This window comes from Nylanderia fulva, unplaced genomic scaffold (assembly GCF_048542155.1).
Source record: "Nylanderia fulva isolate GAGA-0341 unplaced genomic scaffold, ASM4854215v1 Scaffold16, whole genome shotgun sequence".
NCBI classification, from domain to species: domain Eukaryota; kingdom Metazoa; phylum Arthropoda; class Insecta; order Hymenoptera; family Formicidae; genus Nylanderia; species Nylanderia fulva.
Genome location: NW_028189835.1, coordinates 1442249 through 1469198, shown reverse-complemented (window position 1 = coordinate 1469198; position 26950 = coordinate 1442249). Strand labels below are relative to the sequence as shown.

General features: G+C 37.2%; 1 protein-coding gene and 1 long non-coding RNA gene across 8 annotated transcripts in view; one reads left to right on the top strand and one right to left on the bottom strand.

Moving 5' to 3' along the window:
• Nucleotides 1–26950, bottom strand: part of Antp (homeotic protein antennapedia) — a 237807-nt gene that overhangs the window by 87223 nt on the left and 123634 nt on the right. For all 7 annotated transcript variants that reach the window (XR_014924274.1, XM_085480777.1, XM_029314892.2 and 4 more), the window contains one exon: nucleotides 7461–8864. Coding sequence is in view for 6 of the 7 variants with exons in the window: in XM_085480777.1 (XP_085336903.1) it covers nucleotides 7461–8268 (808 nt within the window). In the remaining variant the exon portion in view is untranslated. The remainder of the gene's footprint in view (nucleotides 1–7460; nucleotides 8865–26950) is intronic.
• LOC114940299 (uncharacterized) lies at nucleotides 17523–26735 on the top strand. Its single transcript, XR_003821427.2, has 3 exons — nucleotides 17523–17627; nucleotides 24501–24685; nucleotides 26295–26735. It is a non-coding gene; the product is annotated as an uncharacterized LOC114940299 (long non-coding RNA).

The window sequence follows — 26950 nt, the reverse complement described above, 5'->3', positions numbered from 1 at the left end:
GAGACAGAGTGCGAGTCTGAGTCTGTATGTGTGAGAAGTCTCACAACTTTACAAGGGTATAAACCGCAAAGGGTTAGCCTGGCCGGTATACGAGTGCGAGAGAGAGCAAAACAAGAATGTTTCAGAATGGAGAAGGGAAAAAGGAAGAGAGGCGGCATAAGGATGAGAACTTGAAAGTAAGGAGGGGAGAGGTGAAGAAGAAGAAGAAGAAGAAGAAGAAGAAGAAGAAGAAGAAGAAAACTCTCCTTGGCGAGCATTCGAGGCAAACGCCGCCCGTCGCGCTGTCGGCCGATGAAGATGAATGGCGGTTCTGCTACGGAGAGAGATGGAGAGATCGCGTAGGTTCCTGAAACGTTCGACTAGACGAAGAAGGAAGGATAGGGAGGAAGAGAAAAAAGGGCGCGTTAGAAAAAGAGAAAGCAAGAAGGGAGGAAGAAAGAGAAAGACGGAGGATAGAGAGAAAGTTGGGGAGAGAACATGCCCTCTTATTCTCTCCCTAGGGCTACGCTCTCAAATTAACAACATACCAATCTCTAGCGTTCTCTTATAAGCTTTAACGATTTAGGCAACTTCCTTGGCTCTGCTGTTTTAAGAAAGTAGTCATTTACTATTTCGCCAGAAAAATATAATAAATATTATTTAAAAAAGTATGTATAGGCTGTTTGTATCGTGTGATTTTTTCTATTATATAAATGTGGACAATGATAAGTGTCGCGTTCTCACATTTTTTTATAGAATCGTGTATACTACAAGAGTAAAATATTATCACTGTTGACTGTCAAGCGTATGCTGTCGACTGATCTATGAAAGCTGCATCGTATTAATATTCATTCGTCACGCCGTTAATGAAGATCATGTTCTAGATCTGAAGCTAAATCATCAAAGCGTCCGAGAAATACACGCAACATGTTCAAGTGACAACTAATATACGTCAAAAAAATTCCAATCTATTTATGTAGATTTATTTATAATATTTTTATTGTACGGTATAAATAAATAAATCGTATTTAATAACTAAAATTTTTTTCAAGAAAGCGATTAAAAACAGAAACTATATTCGAACTATATCGAAATGTTTTTAAATGTTATATTCTTGAAAATGTTCTATATATTTTTTATTAAATTTATATCATTCTAATTAAGTAAAATCAAACTTTTGAAACTGTAGACAATAATATATAACTGATCACGTAGTATTTTTAAATTGTTGACAAAAAATTGGCAAAACACAATAAGTAGTTTTATTTAAAATTAATTTAACACACACACACACACACACACACGATCATTTTAAATAAAGATAATCCTGAGCCGACGCGGCGTAATAATCAGGTTTGTTTCGAAAGGTCACTTCGCCCATAAATCCTCTCATGCCACTAGATGTTGCAGAGTAAAGAAATGAATTATTAAACGTTGCATCGAGACGAGTCTGTATTATTTATGAACCGAAACCTATAAAAAAGCTTCCAAGCCGATCGATTTGAAAAACTCAAATCTCGATTAGGCGTATCCGACCTATGAGAATTAGGTGGCGATATTGCGAGTGTGAGATTTCTCGAGGTGCTGAGGTATGCGGGATTAATTAAAGAGACAGCAATACTTTATGTGTGGGTGCACATATATAATTGTATATATACATGCATGATTAAGCACACTTATAGAAAGGATCAATGCATTTTTGGAAAACTGGGAGATTCGATTTTTAATAGAGATCCCTTTATCTTCAAATATCATCCTAAAATAGAATAGATAAGAATGATCCAGTTTTCTCCTCCTCGGAACAATATTGCTTCTCGCAGTAATGTAAATCGCTGCAATTCGATTTGAACGGGGGTATCTCCTATATAGGTATCGTGTGACGCAGACGATTGGTCTTGATAATAAGAAAGTCGTACCGATGACCTAAGTTTGCGCCAGCGTAACCAGCGCTGCCACGGCTTTCGCGGACGGAGGTGACTTTAAACGCGGGGCAATAAATTAACGGCGTTGGGTTACGCAAGGATCAAATGTCCCCTGGAGTATGCCCGGGAGATTTATGGGTCTGCCTTCACTGGCGCAGCATGAAGGAACGAAACAGAACAGAACGTACACAACCGTGCGGCTTATTATAGGCTAGTTGCTCCGCATCTCCAACTTCCCGCCCCTCATTCTCCCCGCTTGCCCGACTGGTCTTTCAGGCCCGCCGCAGGATATACGCAGGACTTTTCAGATTAACAGCTAGCCGGATGTTGTAACCCGCTAATAAGGTGCGGCCACCACTCGCTGCCCAATTAAGCTAAGCTTTACGTGGGCACCGTAAGAGAGACCAGACCTTGAAACGCTCTTCGATTAGATACCCCAGATGTACCCATTAATTTTATCATTCGCTCGCGGTACCAGCGAGCCTTGGATTATATTTACGCCGTTGACAGACATCCATATTAATTACGCCAAATCTTTCACAGATCTTGTCTAAATATTTTCTGGAAATAAATGCTCAGAGATGCACAACACAAATCCGGCATTTAATACCCCGTTCATTATAGTTGCAGTTTTTAAGTCTTTATACGCTACTAAAAAAAAACTCCACATTCTTTCTCTTTAGGTATTATAAAATAAAATGTAATTTTAAAAATAGAGAGAAAGAGAGAAAATATATTCCAAATAATTTTTATAAATTATTAAAATTATGTAGCGCAAGATAATAATAACAAGATGTTCAATTTTATCGCATCTACAATCTGCAATTATTTATTCACAATCAGTGTAATCTCCTAACGTCGAACGAATATCTCGATCGAATTGAGATTGAATTTTCGTAAAAGTCGGCGAAGAAGACAAACTTTCCTTTCTGCCCGTTATAACATTCATAGAAGGAATTTAGAAATTCTCAAGGAGAGAAACCAGAGTATCTGATAGGCGGTTTTCCTTCTTTCTTTGCTTTCTTTTTTTTTGTCTTCCAGACAGACGAACAGACAGTCGGACAAGAAGACGGAGTCTGAAAGAGCCCCGAGGTAGAAGGTCGAGATAATGAGCAGCGAGAATGGCTGGTCGCGACATATGCATCTTTACGGGGTATCACTTGGAACATTAAAATTTACTTTTTCTTGCACCTGCTTCTCCAGATAAGAACAGTATGGCCGTCCAGCAAAACTTTCTTGAGATCGAATCGTAAGAAGATGGAAATTTGTATCTTAGACAAAAAAAGAGAAAACCAAATTATAATTAAATGAAACGAGCGAATCAAATCGATAAAACGGAGATAATTTTATGTGTTCCGGATGCTTGAATTTTAGCCAGACATCGAATAGAAAATTAAACCACGACCTCCATATCGTTCACAATTGCCTCCATGGCGGAGCTCCAAAAGCAAACGGTCCCAGGATTTCTGTGGATTCATTCATCATCATCATCCGTCCCTTCCACCTTCTCTTCTACCGCCTCTCTGTCTCGTACAAACACATGCATATACTTATACGCGGGTAAATGCACACGCACACATACACATATGTTTTCTTGTCTTCTACTTTTTTTAGCTCCTCCTTTTCTGCCCCCTTTGAACTCCATCGCTTTTCGAATATCTCACGAAGCCGCCATCATTATGGCCACCAATCTCGTGAACGGCTAGTTGGATTATAATAAAATGCACTTCATATTCAGATTGTCTTTTTTTGCCTGACGCTCTTTATCTGGATCTACTAATTCGTTTCTCAAATGACTACAAGCTTTATGTATACTGATTAGACTTGCGTTAAGTATTATTTATTTTTATCACGTTTTATGAAATATTTTCACATGATTTTAAATTTGTGTAAATGTATATTTATATAAAATATTTTTATACGTAATAAACTTGATATTTATTGATAGTATACCATTTTATTTGCTATAAATTCAATATTATAATGTTTCTTCTGTTATTAATAAAGAAGTGCACATATTAAGAAAAAAACCGAGATATTTCGCGATTAAAAAAGCTGTCTGACATTCTATCTGGCTATACTACTTAATTCATTTCTCAAATGAAATGACAAACTTTATATATACTAGATTAAACTTGCATTAAGTACTATTTGTTTTCATCACGTTTTATGAAATGTTCTCACATGATTTCGAATTTATATGTTGCATATTTATATAAAATATTTTTATATTTATAATTTTACGCAATCAATTTTATATTTATCGATAGTCGACACATCCTATTTGATATAAATTCAATATTAATTTTTTCCGTTATTAATAAAGTAATGCGAATTAATAAGAAAAGAGAAAACAAGAGATATTTCACGACATTAGAAAAGCTGTTCATTTAATTGGATTCTCTTACTATCTTTTGCCAATAACATATGTTCCGTGTCACGCCAATTTATTTGCAATATACATGTTCTAAACTTTGTCTCGGTATACGAGGGAACTGTTCAGTAACAGAAGCCGTACACGTACATAACTGTGTCACGACATGCTTATTTGCCGATTGAGAATACACGAAGAGAGGAAGGAAAGAGCGGGGATGTCATAAATCTTTTCGCACAGAGGATTGCAATTATCCCATGCATTAAAAGCATCGCCGCTATCGATGGTCAAATTCTTTCTCTTGGGTCAACACTTGGAATCGGAATGCTTAACAAAGTATCACGACCATTGCTTTATCGAAGATGGAAAAAATATAATATACATCGAAGAAAATTCCGAATCTTAAAAAAATTTTTATATAAGAAAACAAATATATAGGAAAGTAAAACTCTTCTCTCGACCGTACTGGCAAATATTATTTATTAAATCACATTGTGATTTAAGAGAAGAGTTTTACTTTTTTAAATTCTGTCTGGTGATTCTCAAATATCTACGTAAATATATAGGAAATTTTGAAAACACAAAATCTTGAGAAATTAATTATTAATTTTTATATAATTATTTTCCTATAAAAAAAATAATTAAACTGTGTTATGCTATGATTCTTTTGTAAAATAATTCTATAGCAAAATTTTGATATAAAAATAAAATATATAAAGTGAAGAAAATGTATAATGTGCAATAAATATTCACAACCGTGTTTCAAGATCTTTGGCACTAAGCAGGAATCTGGCGGTATGCACAGATTCACATTCGTCATTTCATTTTATAGTATAATTTACTATCTGTATCAATTTCTCAGCTTGTGTAACGCGTTTCATCTCAAAGAGATGCCAAACAATTTCGCAAAATAAATGTTCCAACGGCACTTGCGTCCAAAATAAATTATGCATAATTCATAAATGTCTAATTATAGCATGTTTGACTCATGTTGCATTTTATAATACAGAAAACATGTGTAAAATAATTAGTTATTATATAAAAGTATTTTTTATCGTCTTTCAATATTCTCTCTAGTACTCAACACTTTTAAAATATTAATTCTACGTTTGAACTTTAAGCTAACGAAACAACAAAACATAAATTTACAAATAATTTTAGAAACATAAAAAATCTTGAAAAATCAATATTATTAATTAACAATGAGACGAGAAAACAAGATACAGGGAGCGTTCTTAAACGTGCCGACATCTGTGAGCATATTCAGGGACTCGGATCGTTTTCTTCGTTAACTGGCAGTAAACTACGAGCATGGTGTCGTCATAACTGTACTGTTTATCGGCCAATCCTCAAGCAGATACTTGGGATCAACTTCTGAACTTAACCGAAAGATGGTACGAGCAATCATTGACAGAAGGAAATGTGTATTTGCGAATAAAAATTTGAATGCATTTTTTAAACAAATAAAAATAAAAAACATAATGTGAAAGCATTTTCAAAAAGATAAGGTCCACAATTAATTTTTAATGATTTTTCTTCTTAAAGTAACACAATTTTTCGCAATAACACAAATAATTGCTTAAATTAATTTAAACCGATTTTTCAACATACGATTCAAAAGTACGTGTAGAATAGAAAAAATCGTAATTTATAGACACAAGAAATAAAAATAAATCAGTTAAAATATCCATGCCAGGCATCTATACACGTACCTTTAATCACGTGTGATCACTTTTTGTTTTTGAAACATAACTCAGAAATGCAATCACACATAAAAATTACACATTAAAAACTTAATCACTCTTCAAAATATATAATTACACTTAATTGTGTAGAAAATTTAATTACAAATGTTTAATTTGTATTTTATTCATATTCGACGATACGGAAAGAAACTGCTGCCACGAGGAACCACGAGCGACTGAACAGTAAGAAAAGCAAAAAATGAAGAGTAGGACACCTATATTTTTTTCTCAGGTGGTAATACTCTGGCAGGATTGAGCAATATAAAGACATCACTTGTCCAGTATTGGAAACCATCAATCAAAAAGAGAACGAGAAGATGAACATCAGTAAGGTTCCACAACTTGTTCACAACTATCTACGTTGGACATCTTTTACTCAAGAGGAGGTGTAACCGTATTGTCACTTCATTACTACCATTGAATGATCCTAAGTGTTGAGTACCATGACAAATCGCAAGAGATGTCAAACTATATCCTCAAAACATATTATGAATAATCTGTGTGTTTTTAAGTATCAATACTAATGTATCATTTAATTGTATATAAATCTCTATATATACATACAAATATATTGATGTGCGCGAAACGGAAGACATATAATAAATAAAATAATTTTGAAATAAAAAAACAACTTTGCTATTTAATAATGTGTAATTAATTTGTACGTGCAATTGCATTTAAATTTCAAACTCAAGAAAATGATTAAAATATATATGTATCAATACGGTCAAATATTTAAACTGACACCTATTTTTTAAATTGATAAATTTATATTAATATAAAAGATTTTTATAAATAATTTTTATATAAGTTATAATTTTTCTGTTTTACACAAAATGAATGAATGAAATAAACTACGGATGAAAATAAATTATATCACGAATAAAAATGGATATACGTCGACTTTTGCGATCTCAAGCGGCAATGACAACGAATAGAAAAAAAAATAACGCTTATTGTGATCCGATGAACGAGCGAAAAACCAGCAGACAAGCAAAAAGGACACCGCAATAAATAACTCTTCTCGTGATACATCTAGAGATATTGTGCCAATTCTGAACCGGTTGCCGTACGAATTTGGTCTAGTTTTGTGTGGCATTGCATAAATTTAAAAGTCGACCACCCGCTACCTGAGAAGCCTTAGTTCTTTACAAGACTTCTTTGATCTTCTTCCTACGGTCAGGAATCGAATGAAACTTTTATTCTTTTGAAAGCAACAGTTTTATGTATTTCGTTTAATAGGAGCAGGTGGCGTGTGAAAATCTTTTTCCTTTTTTAATAAATTTCAATGTTCCTATTGAAAGAACTAAATGTGAATTACGTATAATTTTTAGAACTTTTTAATAAAGTTCTAACATTTTAATCAGATTCAGTGGAAATTGAATAAAGCAAGAAAATAAAATTCCGTTGTACGCATTTTGATAAAAATATGACACTTACCAAATTGACTCCTCATCCAAGGGTAGAGTGGGCTTGGTAAGTTCGAGCTTGCCGCACCCTGAGGCGTGCCTTGCTGTTGTTGACTGAGTGACGACGCAACGACACCTTGATGCTGTTGGGCTTGCTGCTGCTGCTGCGGATGCATTCCGCTTTGTCCCTGTTGCGACGTGGTTTGAGATTGTTGCTGTTGATACATCATATGTTGTTGTTGCGCTTGTAAATGCTGATGTTGCGATTGTTGCTGCTGTGGATGCTGCGACGGTTGCGTCTGCATATGCGGATGCTGCTGACTGTGCATTTGGTGATGCATCTGCGATTCGACGAGAGGAGGACTGTCCGGTCCGTCGAGAACGCTGCCCTGATGATCGACAGCAGCCGCCTGAAGTTTGCAACTGGCGTAGACGATGGGGGTGGACGGATGTCCGTTGGGAGTTGGCGTATGTCCCATGTGACCCATACCGGGATTCGGGGACGTCGACCTGTAACCAGCCATGCCGTCCATACTTCCGTGTTCCTGCTGATGCTGATAATAGGCCGCGTTCCGCATGTCGATCCGATTGTACGGGGGAAACCTCGGATAAGGCATGTCCTGCTGACCTCCCGTAGATCCATAATGGTGGGCGGATACTCCTTGACGTAACAAACTCGGGTCGCAGGGATCGCCGGCTTGCTGGGACTGCTGCTGAACCGACTGCGTTTGCTGAGGTACCTGTACGGCCGCACCATAGTGCTGCTGATGCTGATGCGGGTGTTCCACCCCGCCATTTCGCAGGTCCGGGATATACGAATTCGCGAAGTACGAACTCATGCTACTGTCCCACCTGTCTCACCTGCTAATGTCACTTTTCTACGTTGCTGACGGGCTTTCCTTTGGTTATCCTCGGTTGATTTATATGATTTTTCTTCTTTCTCTCTGTCTCTTTCTCTTCGTATATTTATTTTGTTTTGTACTCTTGCGTGCGGACACACTGACACACGTCTTTACATAGATACAGATTTATCACTACAAAATTGCATTTCTCTCCGCGAATCTTTTACTTTTTTTCTCACTCAATTCTCACGCACTCTCTTGGACAGCACAAGCACACGTATGTATATATATATATATATATATATATATATATATATATATTTATATCAAATTATCATTATCGTGGATCAAATGTGTACATCATTTGACTTTTTATCACACTGAGCTCACTACCGATAAAATTATAAACTGGAGCACTACAGAACCTTTAATTAGCGAAGAGAGGGGAGAGTATACCGCGTATACGAGATGGTGGCGGAAGATGTAATCAAAGTCCTTCTTCTACCCTGGTGTGACACCTTCGTTCAAAGCGCCAAGCCACTCCAGACCCGTTTCGTTCCTCTTTCCACCCTACAATCGAAGTTACGCCGCACCTGTAACACAAAGAGAAAACCCACGTGTAACATTACTACAATACTATACGTTTCATTAAACCTACGCTTTGAATATGTATGACATAAATATTTCGCACAATATAAAGCGTTTTACTTAAAAATTAATTATATCAAAATTATTAAATTTCTACTACTACTAACAATATGAAAAATATAGATAAAATATTAAATAATAAGATAGTATTAACAGAGTGTTGCAATAATCATAAATAAATTGCACAACATATCATTAGCGATAATTCCAAAGAACGTGTCTCCATTTTTAGTAAGATATATATCTTTATTATAATATTAGGAAATAGGCTATTATCGTTAGAAAAATCAGACAAAAATTATAATAACGATGACGTTACGACGATATATCTTGGCGATTCCACATCTAAACATATAGCGTCACGGACGCAACCAAAAGCTCACTTTGCATGATCTTTGTCAAGCGAACTGAATGAACTGAAAGCAGAGTTTAGCTCTCTGAATGACAGAAGGCGAGTTACACATGTGCTCGTCACGGTGACGGCCATCGCACAGACGCCAAACTTATTACAGTGTTCTCTGTGTGGGCGGGCTAAGCGATCGTTAAATTTGGAAAAATTTCCATCCATTAGGCAGCATGGCTACTTCCCACCAAAAATCTTCCCCTCGCATCAATCTTTTTTTCGGAAGCTTTGTGAAGCTACCGCGATGTATGCGTCGTGTGAAATTAGTAGGACGAACGCATATTACTCATATTTACTTATATTTATACTCAATATGCTCAGTATTGACTAATTTGTAAGTATAACAAAAATATTTAATAAAGAAAGATTTATATGCAATTGCCAATCGATTCCAATTTTTCTATAAAATATCTTTTAAACACGAATGATTATAAAATGCGAATCAAATCTTTTCAAAATATATTTCTTGATATAAAAATAGCGTATTATTATCAGTAAATTGTTCCAGAATTTAAAAAATATTACATCCACATATCTCTTCATCTAATAAATTACGTGAAATATAACTACTAATCTTAAATGGAAAACGTGAAAAAAAGTAATAAATATAAAAATATGATTGAATTGAATATAAAACTATACTCCTTGTTGGCAAAAAAATTGCAGTAAATTAATGAGATATCAAAATTAAGTTATTAATAAATATAGCAATTAATAATCTATAATTCTCTATTTCCCTAAACATGAACTTATATAAAAGTTAAAAATTATAACGTATAGCAATTGGTTTTTTATCGACTGAAGCAAGAAGCATCCCCTTCTAAAAGAACAAGTCGATCTATCGATTTCAGATCGAAACCTTCTCTACCGACTGTATTTGATGTATCAAAGATGTTTGCATTCAACTTATTCAAATAAAATAATAAATGTTTTCAACTTCTTAACTATTAATAATTAATCTTTCTAATTTTAATAGTTTCTAGATTTAAATTTTAGCGATATAAGTATACATATAAAAATAAAAAATTGCTGAAAATTTCAAAATTAAAAGAACTTCTCTCTCAAACTGCTTATTATTTGTATATACCTTATTACACATATATAAAAAACCAATATAATTAATATAAGCTTTAAGATAAATGCTTATCAAAACAAAGAGATCTATTAAAAACATATTTGCGTCTTTTAATTGGAAAAATTTCTTCCGTACCGAAAGGGTATACCTAAAGACATACACGTGGGTATACATGCGCGATATAGTGTTGCAAGTAGTATGACAGTGTGGGTGACGCTAGACACGGGGTTAGAAGCGAGCTCAAATGTGCAACGGGTCGCCGTAGCGGGTGCGAAGAGTGAAGGGTGCGAAAGAGGGGTGAGAGGTGCGGCCCTTGGGAGTTTGCTGTACACGGAGAACGGGTCGGACGCGGGACGATCGCGATTAACATTCCGGCCGCTAGCTTGCTGTTCGCGCGGCGCTTTCATTAATTCCAGCGTATTGATTCCACGGATTGATGAATGGCCGCCGATAGCGATTCCACGCGCTCGCTGCCCCCATCTCCCTCCACCCTCCTCCCCCACCCCATTCCCTTACATCCCTCGCGTATAAATTCAACCTCTCGCAGGATTTGAACTCAATTCCCGCTCCGTAAATTCCCCTTTATGTATTCTCTTCTGAGGTGCAAGTATCTGGATCCCATTGATGCGGGTGACGAACTTTTCGCACTTTTGCACCCTCCGCGAAATGCGTTTCTTCGATTCAATAGCGGCAAAAGGTGCGATTAACGTCAATGATTGATACCTCAAACTAAACTGGGAAAGTTCCAACAAAATATATTAATTGCTTTAAATTGGAAAAACCCACAGAAAGAAAGCAGATCGGTTGTTCTTCCTTTCGTGTACAATACAATATTAATTACTCTGAATTCAAAATTTTTATAACCAATAGGCATTTAGGCTTTGTTTGGTGGTGACATCGATCGGAAAGATCACAGACCAGCTAACTAATTTAAGGGTCTAAGAAGTGCATAATAATACCAACAGATGGCGATGGTGATAGCACAGAAGAAGAGGAAAAAACGGGGTGGAGCGTGTCTGACAGCTGGGTGGGTTCGGGTCCAAGGTGATTGAAAACAGGGTGGAGCGTCATGTGACGCCATGGTTGGATATGGAAGTGACGTCATATAGCTACGATGGCCTCTAGTTAGCAAAATGGCCTCTGGATAGAAGTTTCTTTGTCTCTCACAGTCCCTTATCTATTATATTTCAATCTGTCGAAAATGGTTGAGGCGCAGACTATATTTTACGTCAGGCGCTCTTATCCCGGAAGAAGCACATTATGTCTATTACGTCACAATTTCAATTTTGAAAAAGAACAAAGAACTATCTCATTATATAAAAAAAATGAGAATCCGTTTATATCTGACAATGAGAAGAGAATAGTAAAGATATTAGTATTTTCATAATTATAAATAAATATCGATCAAATATACATAAGGAATAATAGTAAAAGTTGACACTTATCGGTGATCGTTTTTTTTTAATATATAGGAAAGTATAGGGAAAATAACAAAAAGTGTGTCAAGAGATCTATGTCAGCAGTTGATGTAGATAAAACGGTCAGTTCTAATAAATGATGCCGTGTTGTAGGCAGCTGTATCCCTAAAGAGTCAGCCATAAATGGCACTTAGATTTGACGGTTATAGAACTCGTAGCTCGTGTCGGTCGTTCGCGCCTCGTAAAAGAGTCGTAAACTAAGCACGTGATAAACTGAACGCTCTTCTGTGATGCCACGTACAGCAGTAGCGTTATATTAAAAAGTTACGAGCTCCTGACCTTGCACTACGTAACACGTAGTGGGTTTATATCTCCAGCCCTTAACGCATTTGTTTTCAGATAGTTTAAAATGCAGCAAAAACTAAATAAAGATCAGTATATAAAATTAAAGTATATTATAAAATTAATGAGACGTACCTAATGTCAATTAATAGTATATAATTAACATGCAGTAGCCATTGTGTTACAAGTCATTAATATCGATCTATATGTTATATTTTGTTAATGCAGCTACTATATGTATATGTTTTACATTTTACGAATAAGATGTTAATGTGATAACCGAGAACCCACTTTCATAATATGTTCCCCATACTCACACATGCAATACACAAGGTGGGCGCGAAAAAGCGGATGCGCTAATAACTATCATTATATACAACATATAATTTCGAACAAGACAGCTTGTAAAGGCAAGAGGCGATTAATTGCAAGGCGATTTTAAATCTTTATTGATGCATATTCATGAGATATCACGAGATGTTGCAAGATAGTCTCTATTACGTAAAATAAACCATTCTATATAGAAAACAGGATGACAATATTTTTTCAACTCCATATTACACCATAATCGAATTTGTTATATGAATTCGATATTGCTGTCGTATGATTTATTCGCCTGGCGGAAGTACTCGGGCATTAAACCTGTCTGGATTGCTGTACCATTGTACAATGAATTTACATTTTAACGCGTTATTATACATATATCACGATTTTTAATGATGCTGAAAATTACGAAAATTAATTATAACAAGTATAAAAGGACGATTTAATTATTAGATTTTTAGTCAATATTTCATTTTTTCAGTATTATTTTAACATGCAATATTAATTTGCTGTTAATTATATATGTCGAGTATATAAATAAAAAAAAAACTTTTATTCTCTTAAAAAATATAATCTTATATTGAATTAAACTTAATAAATCAATAAATAATAAGTACGATATCTGTGTTATAAAAATTAAACACGTAAGAATAAAATAATGCGCTGTGTCAAACGTATTACATATAATAAAAAATATAGAAGAGAGAGAAGGGGTGTGTGGGGGAGAAATATATGCCAACAAACGACCGCCAGATTTAGCGAGGAACGCGGCGCGGCGGCAGGATCTCGAAGATACCGTTACGCGCATTAAAAGATGTCCAGTTGGCGGGAGGTCGTGGCGGCATTAAAGGGTGTTTGCGATTAAGGATTCCAGCGCACACACGAGCACAGACCCGCGCACGTACACACATATTCGCACGGTATCGGTATCTCGATTCTTGTAACGTCGCCTGCGAGGATGTGTCCGTATGCGTTTCCGCTTGTGTATGTATGTGCCTATGTATGTATAGAATGGTGCAACACACGTGTGTGCGAGCAGATCAGTCGACACGCATGTGCGATTAGCATAATCGAGTCGGGCTGCAGGGAACCAGTTTGCAAGGCCACTGAAAAGCCGGCCGATCCCCGTCTACCGGCGCGCACGATCCATCCGCAACCAACGCCGATAACGTCAGCTGAATGCGAGATCGAGGATGGTGTGCGGCCGCTCGCGCCACGGATTGCGGAATGGAGTGCGAACGGGTGTTACGTGAGCTTTCTGCCTCTCTCGCTCTCCCTCGAATTACAAGAAAGAGAGAGAGAAAGAGACTCTTCGATAAGATACCTGACCGTAGATAGCTGCCACTTAATACCGTATAATGGCTATCTATATGCGCGTGTGATGCGCGTGTACGACGTAAGTACTATGCTATTCAGATTCCGATGACGAGAAATTATGCCGATAGCGCGTTTACCTAATGAAGACTCTCTCTATCAATTTTCCTAAATGATTAATGTGATTAGCAGCAGCTTCAGGTTTTAACAAGTCGTTCAAATTACGATAATTTGAGCTATCGCCAACGCGTTATATTCAATATTGAGAAGGAATATTGAATATATTTAAATACATATATATATATATATATATAAATAAAGTTTCGCTATAGAAAATATTAATTAATATTATCTAGCCCGGTATGTAAATGTTGATTCAGTTATTAAAACTTAATGTTAATTATTCCGTGATATATATATATAAATTCCGGTTTTATTAGTTAGTTTTAAATGCAAATGAGAGTAACCGCATGTTGACTTTCTAATTAGATATAATGTAAAAAAATTACACTTTAATAAGGAGATATAAGAGAAAATAGGCATCTCTCGAAAACTCGAACGCGTGCTTTTTTTAAATGAAATCCATCCATCTCAGGCTTATCCAAGTTCATCGAGAGCAAAGGACCCTTTTACATTCATACCGCTCACCGCCGCTATAATTCCTCTTAATGATAACAGTTAACTGACCACAGCACATAGATATGAACGAATACATCTGTGCAAGATGATCTGCGAGTCGGGAGTGTCCATATGCTTTTTTGTTCTTTTTTCATCTAACTCAGCGAGGGGCAAGTGAAGAAAAAACAGAGAGACACTATATTACTCTTACGTCAGTGAAAATTTGGCCTGATCTATTCAAGATCTATATCTCTTTTTAAGAAACTTTTGTGTAAGAAAAATACGGAAATTATAGAAGTATTTATTTCAACGACTGGAAAATCTCAGTGCTATTCATAAGGTCGAAATATTTAATAAACAGATGTTCTTTTTTCTATTCTTTCTGTTCTTTTTAAGGACCTTATACTGGATAACTTATTTTTCATTTAAAGAGGAAGAGAGTGCGGAATAAAATTGGCACCTGTGTGAATACCGTAGATAATTTTGTTGTTCACTACGTGCACTGTGTTGCATAAATGAATCGGTTTGTCGTTTTACTTTAGAACTTTTGGGTTAACCGCAAAGTAACTTTTATACGATATACATAGTTGTAGACCAGCGTATTATATCTACACATTATATTCTGCAAAGAAAAAAAAGATCTAAATTTATGTATATAATTTTTGTGCGACACAGTAAATATGTTTTCTGTTGAAATTTTAATTTCCATGCACTCGGCTGCGTGCCATTCATGTGACATTAATTATATCTATACTGTAAAATTACATATTTTCATATGCGAAAGCACATACACACACGTACACAAGCAAGCGATTTAAGAATGCAAGAGGTGGCGTGATAAACGAGCTTCGATAACTTGGTTTCCGTGTTTAACATATAGTGCTGCTTTAATTACGCGGAATTTATTAACCTATTAAAAGCAATTAGTATAGCAGCATATTCTGTAATCTAAGGAGATCGGAATCATATTCATAAAGAATAATTGCAGAAGACTATAAGAAGTTATATACCTAAAACTAATTACTATTACTAAACAGGAGAATATAAATTGCACTCATGAATGTGCATGCGACTCTGTCAGTATTAGTAGCTATTTGTAAAACAGACTAAAGTTAATCATCGTGAGAAAGCTTTGGAATATTTTTAAATATTTATGAAAAAAGATAACGCATTTCTTACGAAATTATATACACCATAATTGCAAAGATCAATGAACGAAGAAGGAATGCGAAGAAATCTAGAATATTAATAATAATAAATTTTAATATATGAACATAAATCATAATATCTATAATTTATGGTAATATTGAATATATATTTAAAGAAAGGAAACAAAAATTCCTATATTTTATATTTATAGTTTTCTCGGTCAATTGATATAAAATGCATTCACGAGAAGCGATATAAAAAGAAAGAAAGAAATTGGAGCACGACTAAATTGCATAAAATATATCTTCCCAATTTTGCGTGACTTCTTCCCTGCGGGATATTCGACACCCTTCTATGGCTTTTTAAGCCGAAGCCTATAGGGGTTCTATTTTACCTGGGCAATTTCGGCCGGTAGCCAGGAGAGATCGAAAAGGGTCTCCGCACGAGCGCTCTAGAATTTTGCAACTTTTACATATTTTCAAACGCAAACGTTTCTCATCCGCATCACGTCGGAATTTGGAGCGCTTTCTCTTTTCGTTTAGGCCGGGAGGGATTGCAAGCTTGTCTAAAAAGGACCGGCGGCGGTCAGTCGCTCTCTAATTCTAGTGCGCTAAAGACAAACCGCATCCCTTTATTTACGTGATTTCCTTCGTGACACGAACCTCTAATAATGCCGTCATCAGAAAGGACATGTTGAAAGTGTTATACTCACAATTTCGGTTTAGACGGACGAAACGTTAATATGGGTTGAAGCCTTGGTCAAAGTGTAATCTTGTAGCACAGGTTTTACCACAAATTCAAGACGGGATCATTAATGATTCCCCAGAATGAAAGTTAACTGTCACCGCACAAGGAGTGCCATTCTTAGAATCCCGCGAGTGTTTTTCAGGTGCGATGGGTCAAGGGTTAATCATTCCAGATTTCGCTTAATTAACGGAAAGACTAATGGAAGCTGAATTATCTCGCGGCCAGATGGTATCGCGCGAGGTGGTGCAAGTTTTTTAAAAGAGCCGTAAAAGTTTCACCCAAGCGAAATGCACTCCGTAAGATAACTATGTGTCCGCGTATATGACGGAACTAAATTAAATTTCCAAGTAAAACACCTTGCGCGCATCGTATATAAACGCACAGAAGGTGTTTCAATTAATTTCGCAACTATTGTATGTCATTATTTCAATGTGCAAAGTTATACAGAGATACAAATATACATATGTAGATAGATAAATTAATTATAATTAGTCTTCTCTTTAAGAAATAATTATAAAACTATATTAAATTTGAAAAATTAAATATGCACAAACTATTGCATAAATGAAAAAATCCATTTGATCATAATATATTATATTATTCAATTGCTTAAATCCAATCTAATTTTCTCGATATCTTAGAATGAGTTTTCTTGAAATATTTCTTGAAATATATATTGATTATTTTCATTTAATCGTAACGCACTTTCTTGTGATTTAAATTAGATAATCAAGATTCATGATTCAAACTAGTTACTTTCCAGAGGGACGATGTAGAAAGGGTAGACACTCGGATAATTCATAATTTACGTGTATGTGGGTGACCGATGAGACGACGAGAGCTTGCACGTGACTACGTAACACCAGGGGAACCCTTTGTTACGACGGATTTTTAAAGTTTACGCATTATTATTATTGTATCAAAAGAGAGAAGGAATAATGAATCCGAAGTTTGATTTGATTGCCGGTCCCTACCCTCCTGTAGAAAAGTTCGACGATTCACAGGATCGTTAAAAATCATAATTTTTGGCACTATAAATTATTCTACACCAAAAAAGGTGGCGCGTATATATATACCTTTATACACAATAGCGACAACGAACTCGAAATTACGTGGCCGAGCCTTTATTTCGTCGCGAGCGTGAAGGGGTATCTATATAAGACCGACGAGACACGGCGGAAAGTACAAAGTTTTGACGTCACCCTATAAATCAACCAACACACTCGCTCGCTCAAGACGTTGCACGAACACATCCCGGGTTGAAGTTTTGCTCACCGTATGTCTCCTCCGCTCTCTCAACGCAGACAACTTGTACAAGGTGAGTCAAAAATTTCGGCAGCGTCTCGTGAGCACATCTTAAATCTCGCGCGCACACATCGAAAAATCAAAATTCATCACATTTAAAGCGTATGAAAAATGAAATGATAAAAATACACCGAGTAAACATAAATTTTTTTCAACTCAGTCATTTCTCGGACAGTATAAGACGCGCGTAATTAACTACATCTCTCGCGGAGATAATTTACGATGCTACGAGAGAATTGAGGAGAGCGTCGAGTTGAGAGATGACACGCGTAGATATATACGAATTTAAATCGGACGAGAGATGGCGAGAGCGCGCGGAGATGAACTATATGGCACGTATACAGGGAAAACGTCGGAATGTCAAAATAAACAGCGGCGCAGGAGTAGCGGACCCCGTCTACTGAAAAATTTTGGCGTCGTCGCGCCCGACGCTCTGTCGGCGCAACTTTGAAATTATCTCGAGGTAATTTATATTACGGTCGCGAGCCGAGAAAATGCACGACGTTCCCTTGAATTAAAATCGTCGCGGCGCGATAACGAAACGGAATTAATGAAAAACTTTCAGATTGAAAAAATGAAAGTTAAAGCAACATTACTTATTTCATTTATCGTTGTCAAATAATCATTTCTTTGCGTTGTCAAACAAAAATATAAATAATATTTAATATTAGAGGTCATGTTTTCTTACATAGAACAAAATAGAGGAATGCGATAAAGTTGGCGACAAAAGAAAATAAGGAAAAACTGTAAAGTTTGTGCAAATTACGTCTGATTACATGAGATTTGCACATTACAGAAGATAACGCTACAATTGTAGCGCTCGTTGTATAGATATCGCGGAATATATTTATGTTAATCTATTATATAAGGAAAAAGTACACATTTTCGTCTACATATATGCGCATTCTCTCTCCCCCATCCTTCCCCTATACGATAAGATAAAAATAAAAGTGCATAAATATTACGCAATTAGAAAATAAGCTTATTTATCACGAATCTTAATCATATGTAGATCTCATGCATCCGCATAGAAAACATAATCAGTTTACTTTAAAATTACATCGTCGTACATCTTTGTAAGTGTGTAATTACTGACGGAATAGTCGGCTATTAATAAAAGCCCCCGCGATTATCATATCTAGAAGATAAAAGCTATCGTGTTCAGTATATATTTACATAACATACTAATAATAAAACAGATAATAATCCTTAAGGTTCGCCAGTAATAATTAATAAAAATCTTTCCTCAATGGTAAAAGTCGATCAAACTAACAATCATTTATTATAAATAATTAGTTAAAATACAACGTTTCGGCTGTCATTGCAGCCCTTTTCAACTAAATCTATAAAAAGTTAGATAAAAATAATTATAATTTTAATATACATTTCATCGCAACAAATAATTATACAATAATTAAAACAATGGTGAATATTGTCGGTGGTATATGCAGTGAATTTGATTTACTGTATTAATTTATTATGCATTTACGTTTGGTATGTAACATATTTTTGTATATGAATTTATAATTATTCGTTGCGATAAAATGTATTAAAATTATAATTATTTTTATGTAACTTTTTATAGATTTACTTGAAAAGGGCTGCAATGACAACCGAAACGTTGTATTTTAACTAATTATTTATAATAAATAATTGCCAGTTTAGTCGACTTTTACCACTGAGGAAAGATTTATACTAATAATAAGCTCGTAAAAAATGTTTTTTCGTACACAGAAGTACATTGTTCTCGAATAACCTACTTTGTAGCAATCGAACGAAAAAAAAGTCGTTCGCACATTTCAAAGATAGAGGTAGAGATAAAATGTATTCTTGTATAGAATATTCGGACCACATCTGGACCAATGAACAGCCTACGATGCGAAAGATATCTTGAAAGGTGAAAATCGCAGCTGCTCGCTTAGCTCCCTCTCTCTCTCTCTCTCTCGCATGCTCGATGTCTCTCGAACGCAAAAATCAAACGGCAGGCAAAGAAAAGCAAAGAGAGAAAGAAAGGGAAAAAAGGGAGAGACGCCATCGAGTGGGGTGCCATCCTAAGAGGGTGAGATCGAGGATTCGGCCGGAGAGGGGCCGGACACGGTATTGGATGCTCCCGGGGAAACTCGCGGTAGGGGTAGTTTGACAAGTTGACAAGAGCACAAAGGCCGTGGCAGACACCCTCGAGCGAGCGGGCAAGAAGGGAAGGGGCGCAAACGGAGGGTGGGAAACGATGGGGTAGGGAGCGTCGCGACGCTCAGCGACGGAGGATCGCCGGATGGCGGAGAACCTGAAAGCCCCGGTAGATCCGAACAAAGGGTGGCTCACCCCACCGGGAGTTTGGGTGAACGGAGATACCGATTTACTCGGAATCGCGAAGATGCACGCATATACGTGTACGTGTGTGTATATGAGCCCTCGCGTGGGCGAGTTTGGGTCGGTTCGATCTGATAGATATCGCCGCGGGCCTAATATCGAAAGTTAAGGGCGAAGCTGAAGCTCGTGCTTAATTAAATCGGAAGACCGTGGGAGATAATCGTTGTTCCCCTGAGCGGCTAAGGTCAATATATGGTACCGAGCAATTTGATTCTCTCGCATGGCAATTGAAAATAAATGGAAATTTAAACGTCGGCCATCTCTTGCAATTGTCGGTAAATAATATACGAAGCGTTGACCAACCAATGGAGAAAATATTTCCCAGGATTATTATTATCTGTCCTCAAAGTTAAAAGTCGACCAAACTGGCAATCATTTATTATAAATAATTAGTTAAAATACAACGTTTCGGCTGTCATTGCAGCCTTCTTCAAGTAAATCTATAAAAAGTTATATAAAAATAATTATAATTTTAATACATTTCATCGCAACGAATAATTATACATTCATATACAAAAATATGCTACATACCAAACGTAAATGCATAATAAATTAATACAGTAAATCAAATTCACTGCATACCACCGACAATATTCATCATTGTTTTGATGAACAATGTAGAACTGACAGAAGTAAGCAAGAAATAAATAGATGTTAACAGTTAGCAAGAATCTTAGTCACTACGCGTTAAGAAAATCGAGACAAAACTAATGTGTCTTTCGCAATCTAAAACCTCATAACAAAGTCAAATAAATAAATAAATAGGTAAAAAATAAAAATAATTTAAATAGCGTCAAGAACACGATATTTTTGTATATGAATGTATAATTATTTGTTGCGATGAAATGTATTAAAATTATAATTATTTTATGTAACTTTTTATAGATTTACTTGAAAAGGGCTGCAATGACAGCCGAAACGTTGTATTTTAACTAATTATTTATAATAAATGATTGCCAGTTTGGTCGACTTTTAACTTTGAGGAGAGATTTTTATTAATTATTACTGGCGAACCTTAAAGATTATTATCTGATTCATTGTCCCTATAATTCTATATATAATCAAATTGAACGATATTTTTTCAATATCCTTTTTTTTTTTTTTTTTTAAATATAACATGCAAATATATACAAAACTCATCATATATCTTCGACGCGATCCCATAGAATTTCATCCCCCTCGCCGCGGAAGTTGAAAAAGAAACGGGCAGCGAAAAGAATACGGGTTCGCGGCCGTGAAAGCGCTGACAATTTTTCACAATGGAATGCTGTACCGCGTGCCGATAACCGTTCAAAGGGCAATAAATATCTTCGCTAACCACCTTCTATAAGGCAGCCTCCGCAAAAGCGTTCCATTCATACCGCAGTATAACGTTAGCGTGGGCACCGACTCTTCTCGTTTCCGTACCCCCTTCTCGTCACACACCGCGCGCGCTTCAGCCCACATTGATACACATATCGACTCCCTTATGGTTTACGAGCCGCCGCTGTGATTTATCGCGCTCGAAAATACCGCGCGCCGTCATTAGAAACATCATTCGTATCTCGGAGCGTCTATCATTCCGCACACCCGAAGTAATTCAATGATCCACGCGCCGCCCCTGTCCAACCCTTTCGAAGCGTCGTTAATTCGCGTCATTGATATATGCGCTTCCGCAAAAAGACCTCCTCAGAAAGAGCGGACTTGAAAAAAAGTGAGGAAAGATTTATGAAATTTTAAAAGCGTCATTATATCGGCAGTACGATTTCTAAGAATAATATATATTGCACACTATATATTGCATTTTAATTAAATCAATGAAAATGTACAGAAAGATTAATATATATAAAATTTTATATTCGCCAGATTTTAATTTAAACATCAGCTGTGAGTTTCCACTTTGTTACCATTTGCTTTAATAGCTTATAATTTAATCGCGCATACATTTTAATTATTATCATTAATTATATCGACAAGAGAAATCGTTATTTTAATTAGAAACATTTATCTCAAATAGAAATATTTTGATTTAGTTTTTTTAATTAGAACAGTATAATGTTCACGATTTCTTTTAAAATTAAAAATAGCATTATTGCGTACTTGCGGAATATTATGAGATATCTGATGAACAATTTTAAGTGAAAGAGCAATAAGAATAGTGCAATCGTTTCAGACCATACGTATGATACCGTTCGTTCGTACGGGATTACCCCTTTTGCTTTCCGCTCTTCTTCACGCTTGTACCTTCAAGCTTCTCTTTCACACTACATGTCGCTAACCTCATACCTGCGCAGCCACTAAATCAGAAACGCAGCGAAGCGTCTTTCGTTCCCGTCGCGTCGCGGTGCCGCGAATCATCCCTCTATACTATATATATATATATATATATAGGGTTTTATACTTGCTATCTTGAAAAGGTAGACAGGATAAATGTACGGAGCCCGATTCAAAAAAGAAAATAACGTCCTCGCACATTTTTCAAGGCAGTCAATAAGATCTACTTGGTACAATAGTCGCGGTAAAGATAAAAGTTACGTAATCAAAATTAAAAATATGCACAATTGACATTTTATGAGACTGATATTAATTGACTCTAGAAATGATGAATAAAAAATTATATATTTCTATTGATTTTATAATTTTTTTTTTACAATAATTTTTATCGTGTGTAATTAATTCTCATATATGTAAGAATTAATTACACACGATAGAAAAATTATTATAAATAAATATAATTCTCATTTTTTTATCATGTACAATTAATTCTTATATGTATATGAAAATTAAAAATTCATATATACGATAGAAAAAATAAAGCAAGTATAATAAATTGTAAATTTCGTGATTAGATTTGCAAAAATTAGTATATTGTACAAAGATTAAAAAAAATGTTTTTAATTTTAATAGTGAGACAAAACATTACAATTATTTTCGCATGTTACGGTAACTCGAAAAAACCCGACATCGATGGAGAGAGAGAGAGAGAGAGAGAGAAAACCGATAGAAAAATAATCCTATTACCTAATTCCTTGTAATCGCGCATGAACCTTTCTTACTACAACGAAAGACGCGATTATCTTTTGATAAGATTAATCCTTTTGCTGGTGACCCTCGTCAAATCGAAGGGGGTTCCTGGCTCATTAAATATTCCTAGGGTCCCTAGGATGCCGTATCGAAATGTCTCTTATTGTTCGACGTGATTGTATAGCGTGTTACGATAATAGCCATTTAGCGACACTTGAAAACGCGCTTCTCCGCATGCATAATTTTTTCTTCTTTCTTTTATTATTTAACGTAACCGAGAGACCACCTAGATACATATTTTATCACTCGATCGCCATCGTGTTCCCCGATGCAATGATCGCGTGCGTGACGAAACGAAAAACCGGAAAGCCGGACCAGGTCAACCATTATACCGGGATGACTTTCTTATCTCTTCAGGTAACCAAGTGACCTGTCATGCTCTTACTACCGAGTTACCTGTGCGTTCATCCCACCAATGAAATCGGTTTCCGGATCCGAGTTTTCAAGATCTTAATCCGTGATAATACGGGGGTGTCATTTAGTCGTACATTTATTTTCACATTCTGAAGTTAGAAATTAAGACCGCCTAATATATAGTTGTATAGAATAATTATATGACAACTTCTTCAAGAGAAAAAAAAAAAGAAAGTAAAAGTCGAGAGATTGAAGATTGGTGAATTGAGACCTCTTCAGAGACGACCCAATTAAAATTGTATTTATACATTTTATGTGTGTCATGTAATACAGAAAATATAAAATTATAAAGTAGAATGATAGATCGTCCAATAAAGAGGCTTTCAAAATATAGGAGCAATTGACTACATCGATCGATTGACAAACAGCTCGTTGAACGATCGATCTTTCATTCGTCGAGGAAAGATAGAAGCGCATCGAGCGGTCAAGTGGAATATCATTTCGCGATACTGGTTTCCTTCATCGTTAATTCGCGCGAAGAGCAGACACACGTACCTTTCTCCACATGATTCGTCCTCGGGTGGAATTTCTCGCCGGCTAATATCGTCGATTCCTACGCACTACAACACCATCGTCTCTCTCGGCGCAAACTCCCGCGCTTAGCTATCGGTTAATTAACATTAGCAGGTGACAGACAGCATTTTTTTTTGCGCACCGGACGTGTCGTCGTCGTAGAAGCCGTTCCTTATCAGCGACGCGACACACGCGTCTTGAACCGCGAAAAACCGACAGACGGCTGTCGGCAGGCTGTGCAAACGGTGCCAATTAAGTGTACACAGGTGTCAATTTGTCGACGACTTTACCTCGCGTCACGCTTTCGGATCGCGATCGAGGAATCTCCCGGCGGGAACGGAGCAATTTTCGCGCCCGCGTTTAAACGATATCGCGCGCATCGCGATGCACAACCTCGGTAATGACGACGGTAATTAGTCCCGCGCTGAACACGCTGATGCAACGGATCGCGTTCTGGAACGCGCTTGGCTATTTCGACCGAAATCTAGGAAGTGCTCCAACTTGTAATAAACCTCCTCTATCCTAGGCGATCTTTGTACGACGCTAAATTAAAGCGAGCAGTTCCAAGGAAGGCCAAGTTGCGACTGACTGACTGATGACTTTGTTGATCAGATGAAGCAGCTCGCTGGATAAGAAGCGGCATTCCTGCTCGAGTGACTCTTTACGGGATTATCATTTGTAATGACGATCTCTTTGCCCTCCGCGATCTGTGTATGTATAATCGAACAGCTGTGTCTTTGAAGATAGAGAGTTGTAATTCTCCACAAGTTTCCTCGACGATCTCGAATGCGGATCGTATCGCGCGCGTGAACTTGTGACACTCGGGCGGAGATTTAACTGTACCTCGACGTTACACGTGCGATGTAATGCGTCCTGACCACGAGGCACTCGTACGTAAAGTTTGGCACATTCACCTCGTCCATGTAAATAAAAAAAAAAAAACGGTGTCCACGATTCACGAAATCAACGATTATCCATCCTTCGATAACGATTAGAACATTGTTTGATGTACTTTCACCGTGTTGACTAGCGAAGCCTCCTTCGCACTCCCGATCGACTACGAGCTGACAGTAGGCTGTCCGTCCCGAATAATTGCACACACGATGCAACCCGCGCGAGTCGGCGTGTGTCAGAGCTCTTCTGACTCGGCAGAAGCACAGACAGAAACGAAACTACACAACGTGACTAACGGCGAACACAGAAAAGCGAACGTGGTCGTGTGCGTGTTCACGTGCGTGCGTGCGTGCGTGCGTGCCGGGGGGAGGGGGGACGAGAATGGAGGAACCGACAAAGAGAGAGAGAGAGAGTGAAAAAAATCAAGAGAGGGATAGAAAGAGCGAACGTCGGGATATATCCACCACGCGCTAACCAATTCCGCGAGCGTCGCGCGCGTGCGTGTGAGCGCGCACGCACACACACACACCAACGAGGGTGAATGTGTGCAGAGAAGCGTATCCTCCCGTCGAGCCGTGGAACGGACGAGAGCGTCGAGCTGTCAGCGCACCCCACCCCGAAATCCCCTTTGAAACCAACCCCTCCCATCTCTCGTGACGAACTCTTCTCCTTCCCCCTCTCTCTGTCTCGCTCCCTTCTGTCGCACAAGCTCTCTTTCCCTCGACTAGTCGTTCCTCCATCCCTCTTCTCTTCGGACAACCCCCCGGCTCGTCTCAACGTCGAAAGCGCCGCGCGTACGAGAGTACAAGTAACAGGGAAAAACTCTCTGTATATCGACGCAAGGGGATGAAACTGATCGCTATAACAAAATTGAAGATTTATAATTTTCTAGATAATTTTCTTTTTTAGTTTCTTCTGTTAGAATGAAATGTTTATCCTTGACTAACACGCGTGACACGGTGGTATATCTCGAACGGGATTTCGGAAGGAAAGAGGATGAAGGAAGAGATGTGCAAAGAGGAAATACGAGAACCGCCGGTACGAACCGCCGGAAAGGCAACTCGATCCCTTTCATTTCCACTGACGCGGACGAATCATAATTCTTATTCGCCTCCGGCTCGAAATCATCCCCTCCTTCGATGCTCCTTCCGGTATTTCACCGCGGCCTCGGCTTTGCCCATTTCCTTTCTGACCACCCCACTTTTCGCATCGGAGCGTGAACACCCACCCTTCCCGAGCGAGAACACACGCTCTGTAGAAGAAGAGAAAGAGAGATCTCGATGCATGAAGTCAAGCGTGTTGCCAAATATGAATATTTTTATCGCACGTGTAATGTCGCATCGTTTAAAAATATTAACATATTTTTGTATCACTTTATCGCGCATTTTATCCCTACTTTTTCTCATTTCGCTTTCATTCATTCCAGTATCGAGTCTGAAATCAAGTCTCGGCTCCTTCAGGCGCAAGAATGTCAGCCGGCAATCGAAGGGCCGGCTCGCAACAGCAGGCCAGTTAGGGACAGGTAACGTGAAAGGCGTTTGTATATGGCTCGTATGGATGAAGAAGTATATGTACGGGTCGACATTAGGATCGAGGGTTTGTCGCTGACGACCAATATGAGGGACTGCCATTGTTCGACACCCGGAGACTGACCTTTCGCTAAGCGAGGAACGAAGAGTGCGATTTCGCTAACATGGCCTCGTGACTTTCATTATTACATGAAAGACACACCTACATTTTCCCAAACCGACAATCATCCCTCACATATGATTTTATCAATCTCGATTGCGACTTCGAAAGCTACATACATATATAATTTTAATGAAAATTAATATTAATTAAATGAAAGTCTGAATTTTCTAATATTTCAAATTTAATCTACAAAGAGATTTGATATACTCGAACGTATAAATGAGATATCAAGTCGACTAATTGTATACCAAAGATAATTATCATTTCAATGCGACAAAATGAAGCATTGCGTTTCATATTTCATTTCCAACGCACACATCTACTAATAGAAATCTCCGTTGACCCGTTCCCAGATTCGTCCGAGATCCTAGGAGGGTGGAAATTTTTTTC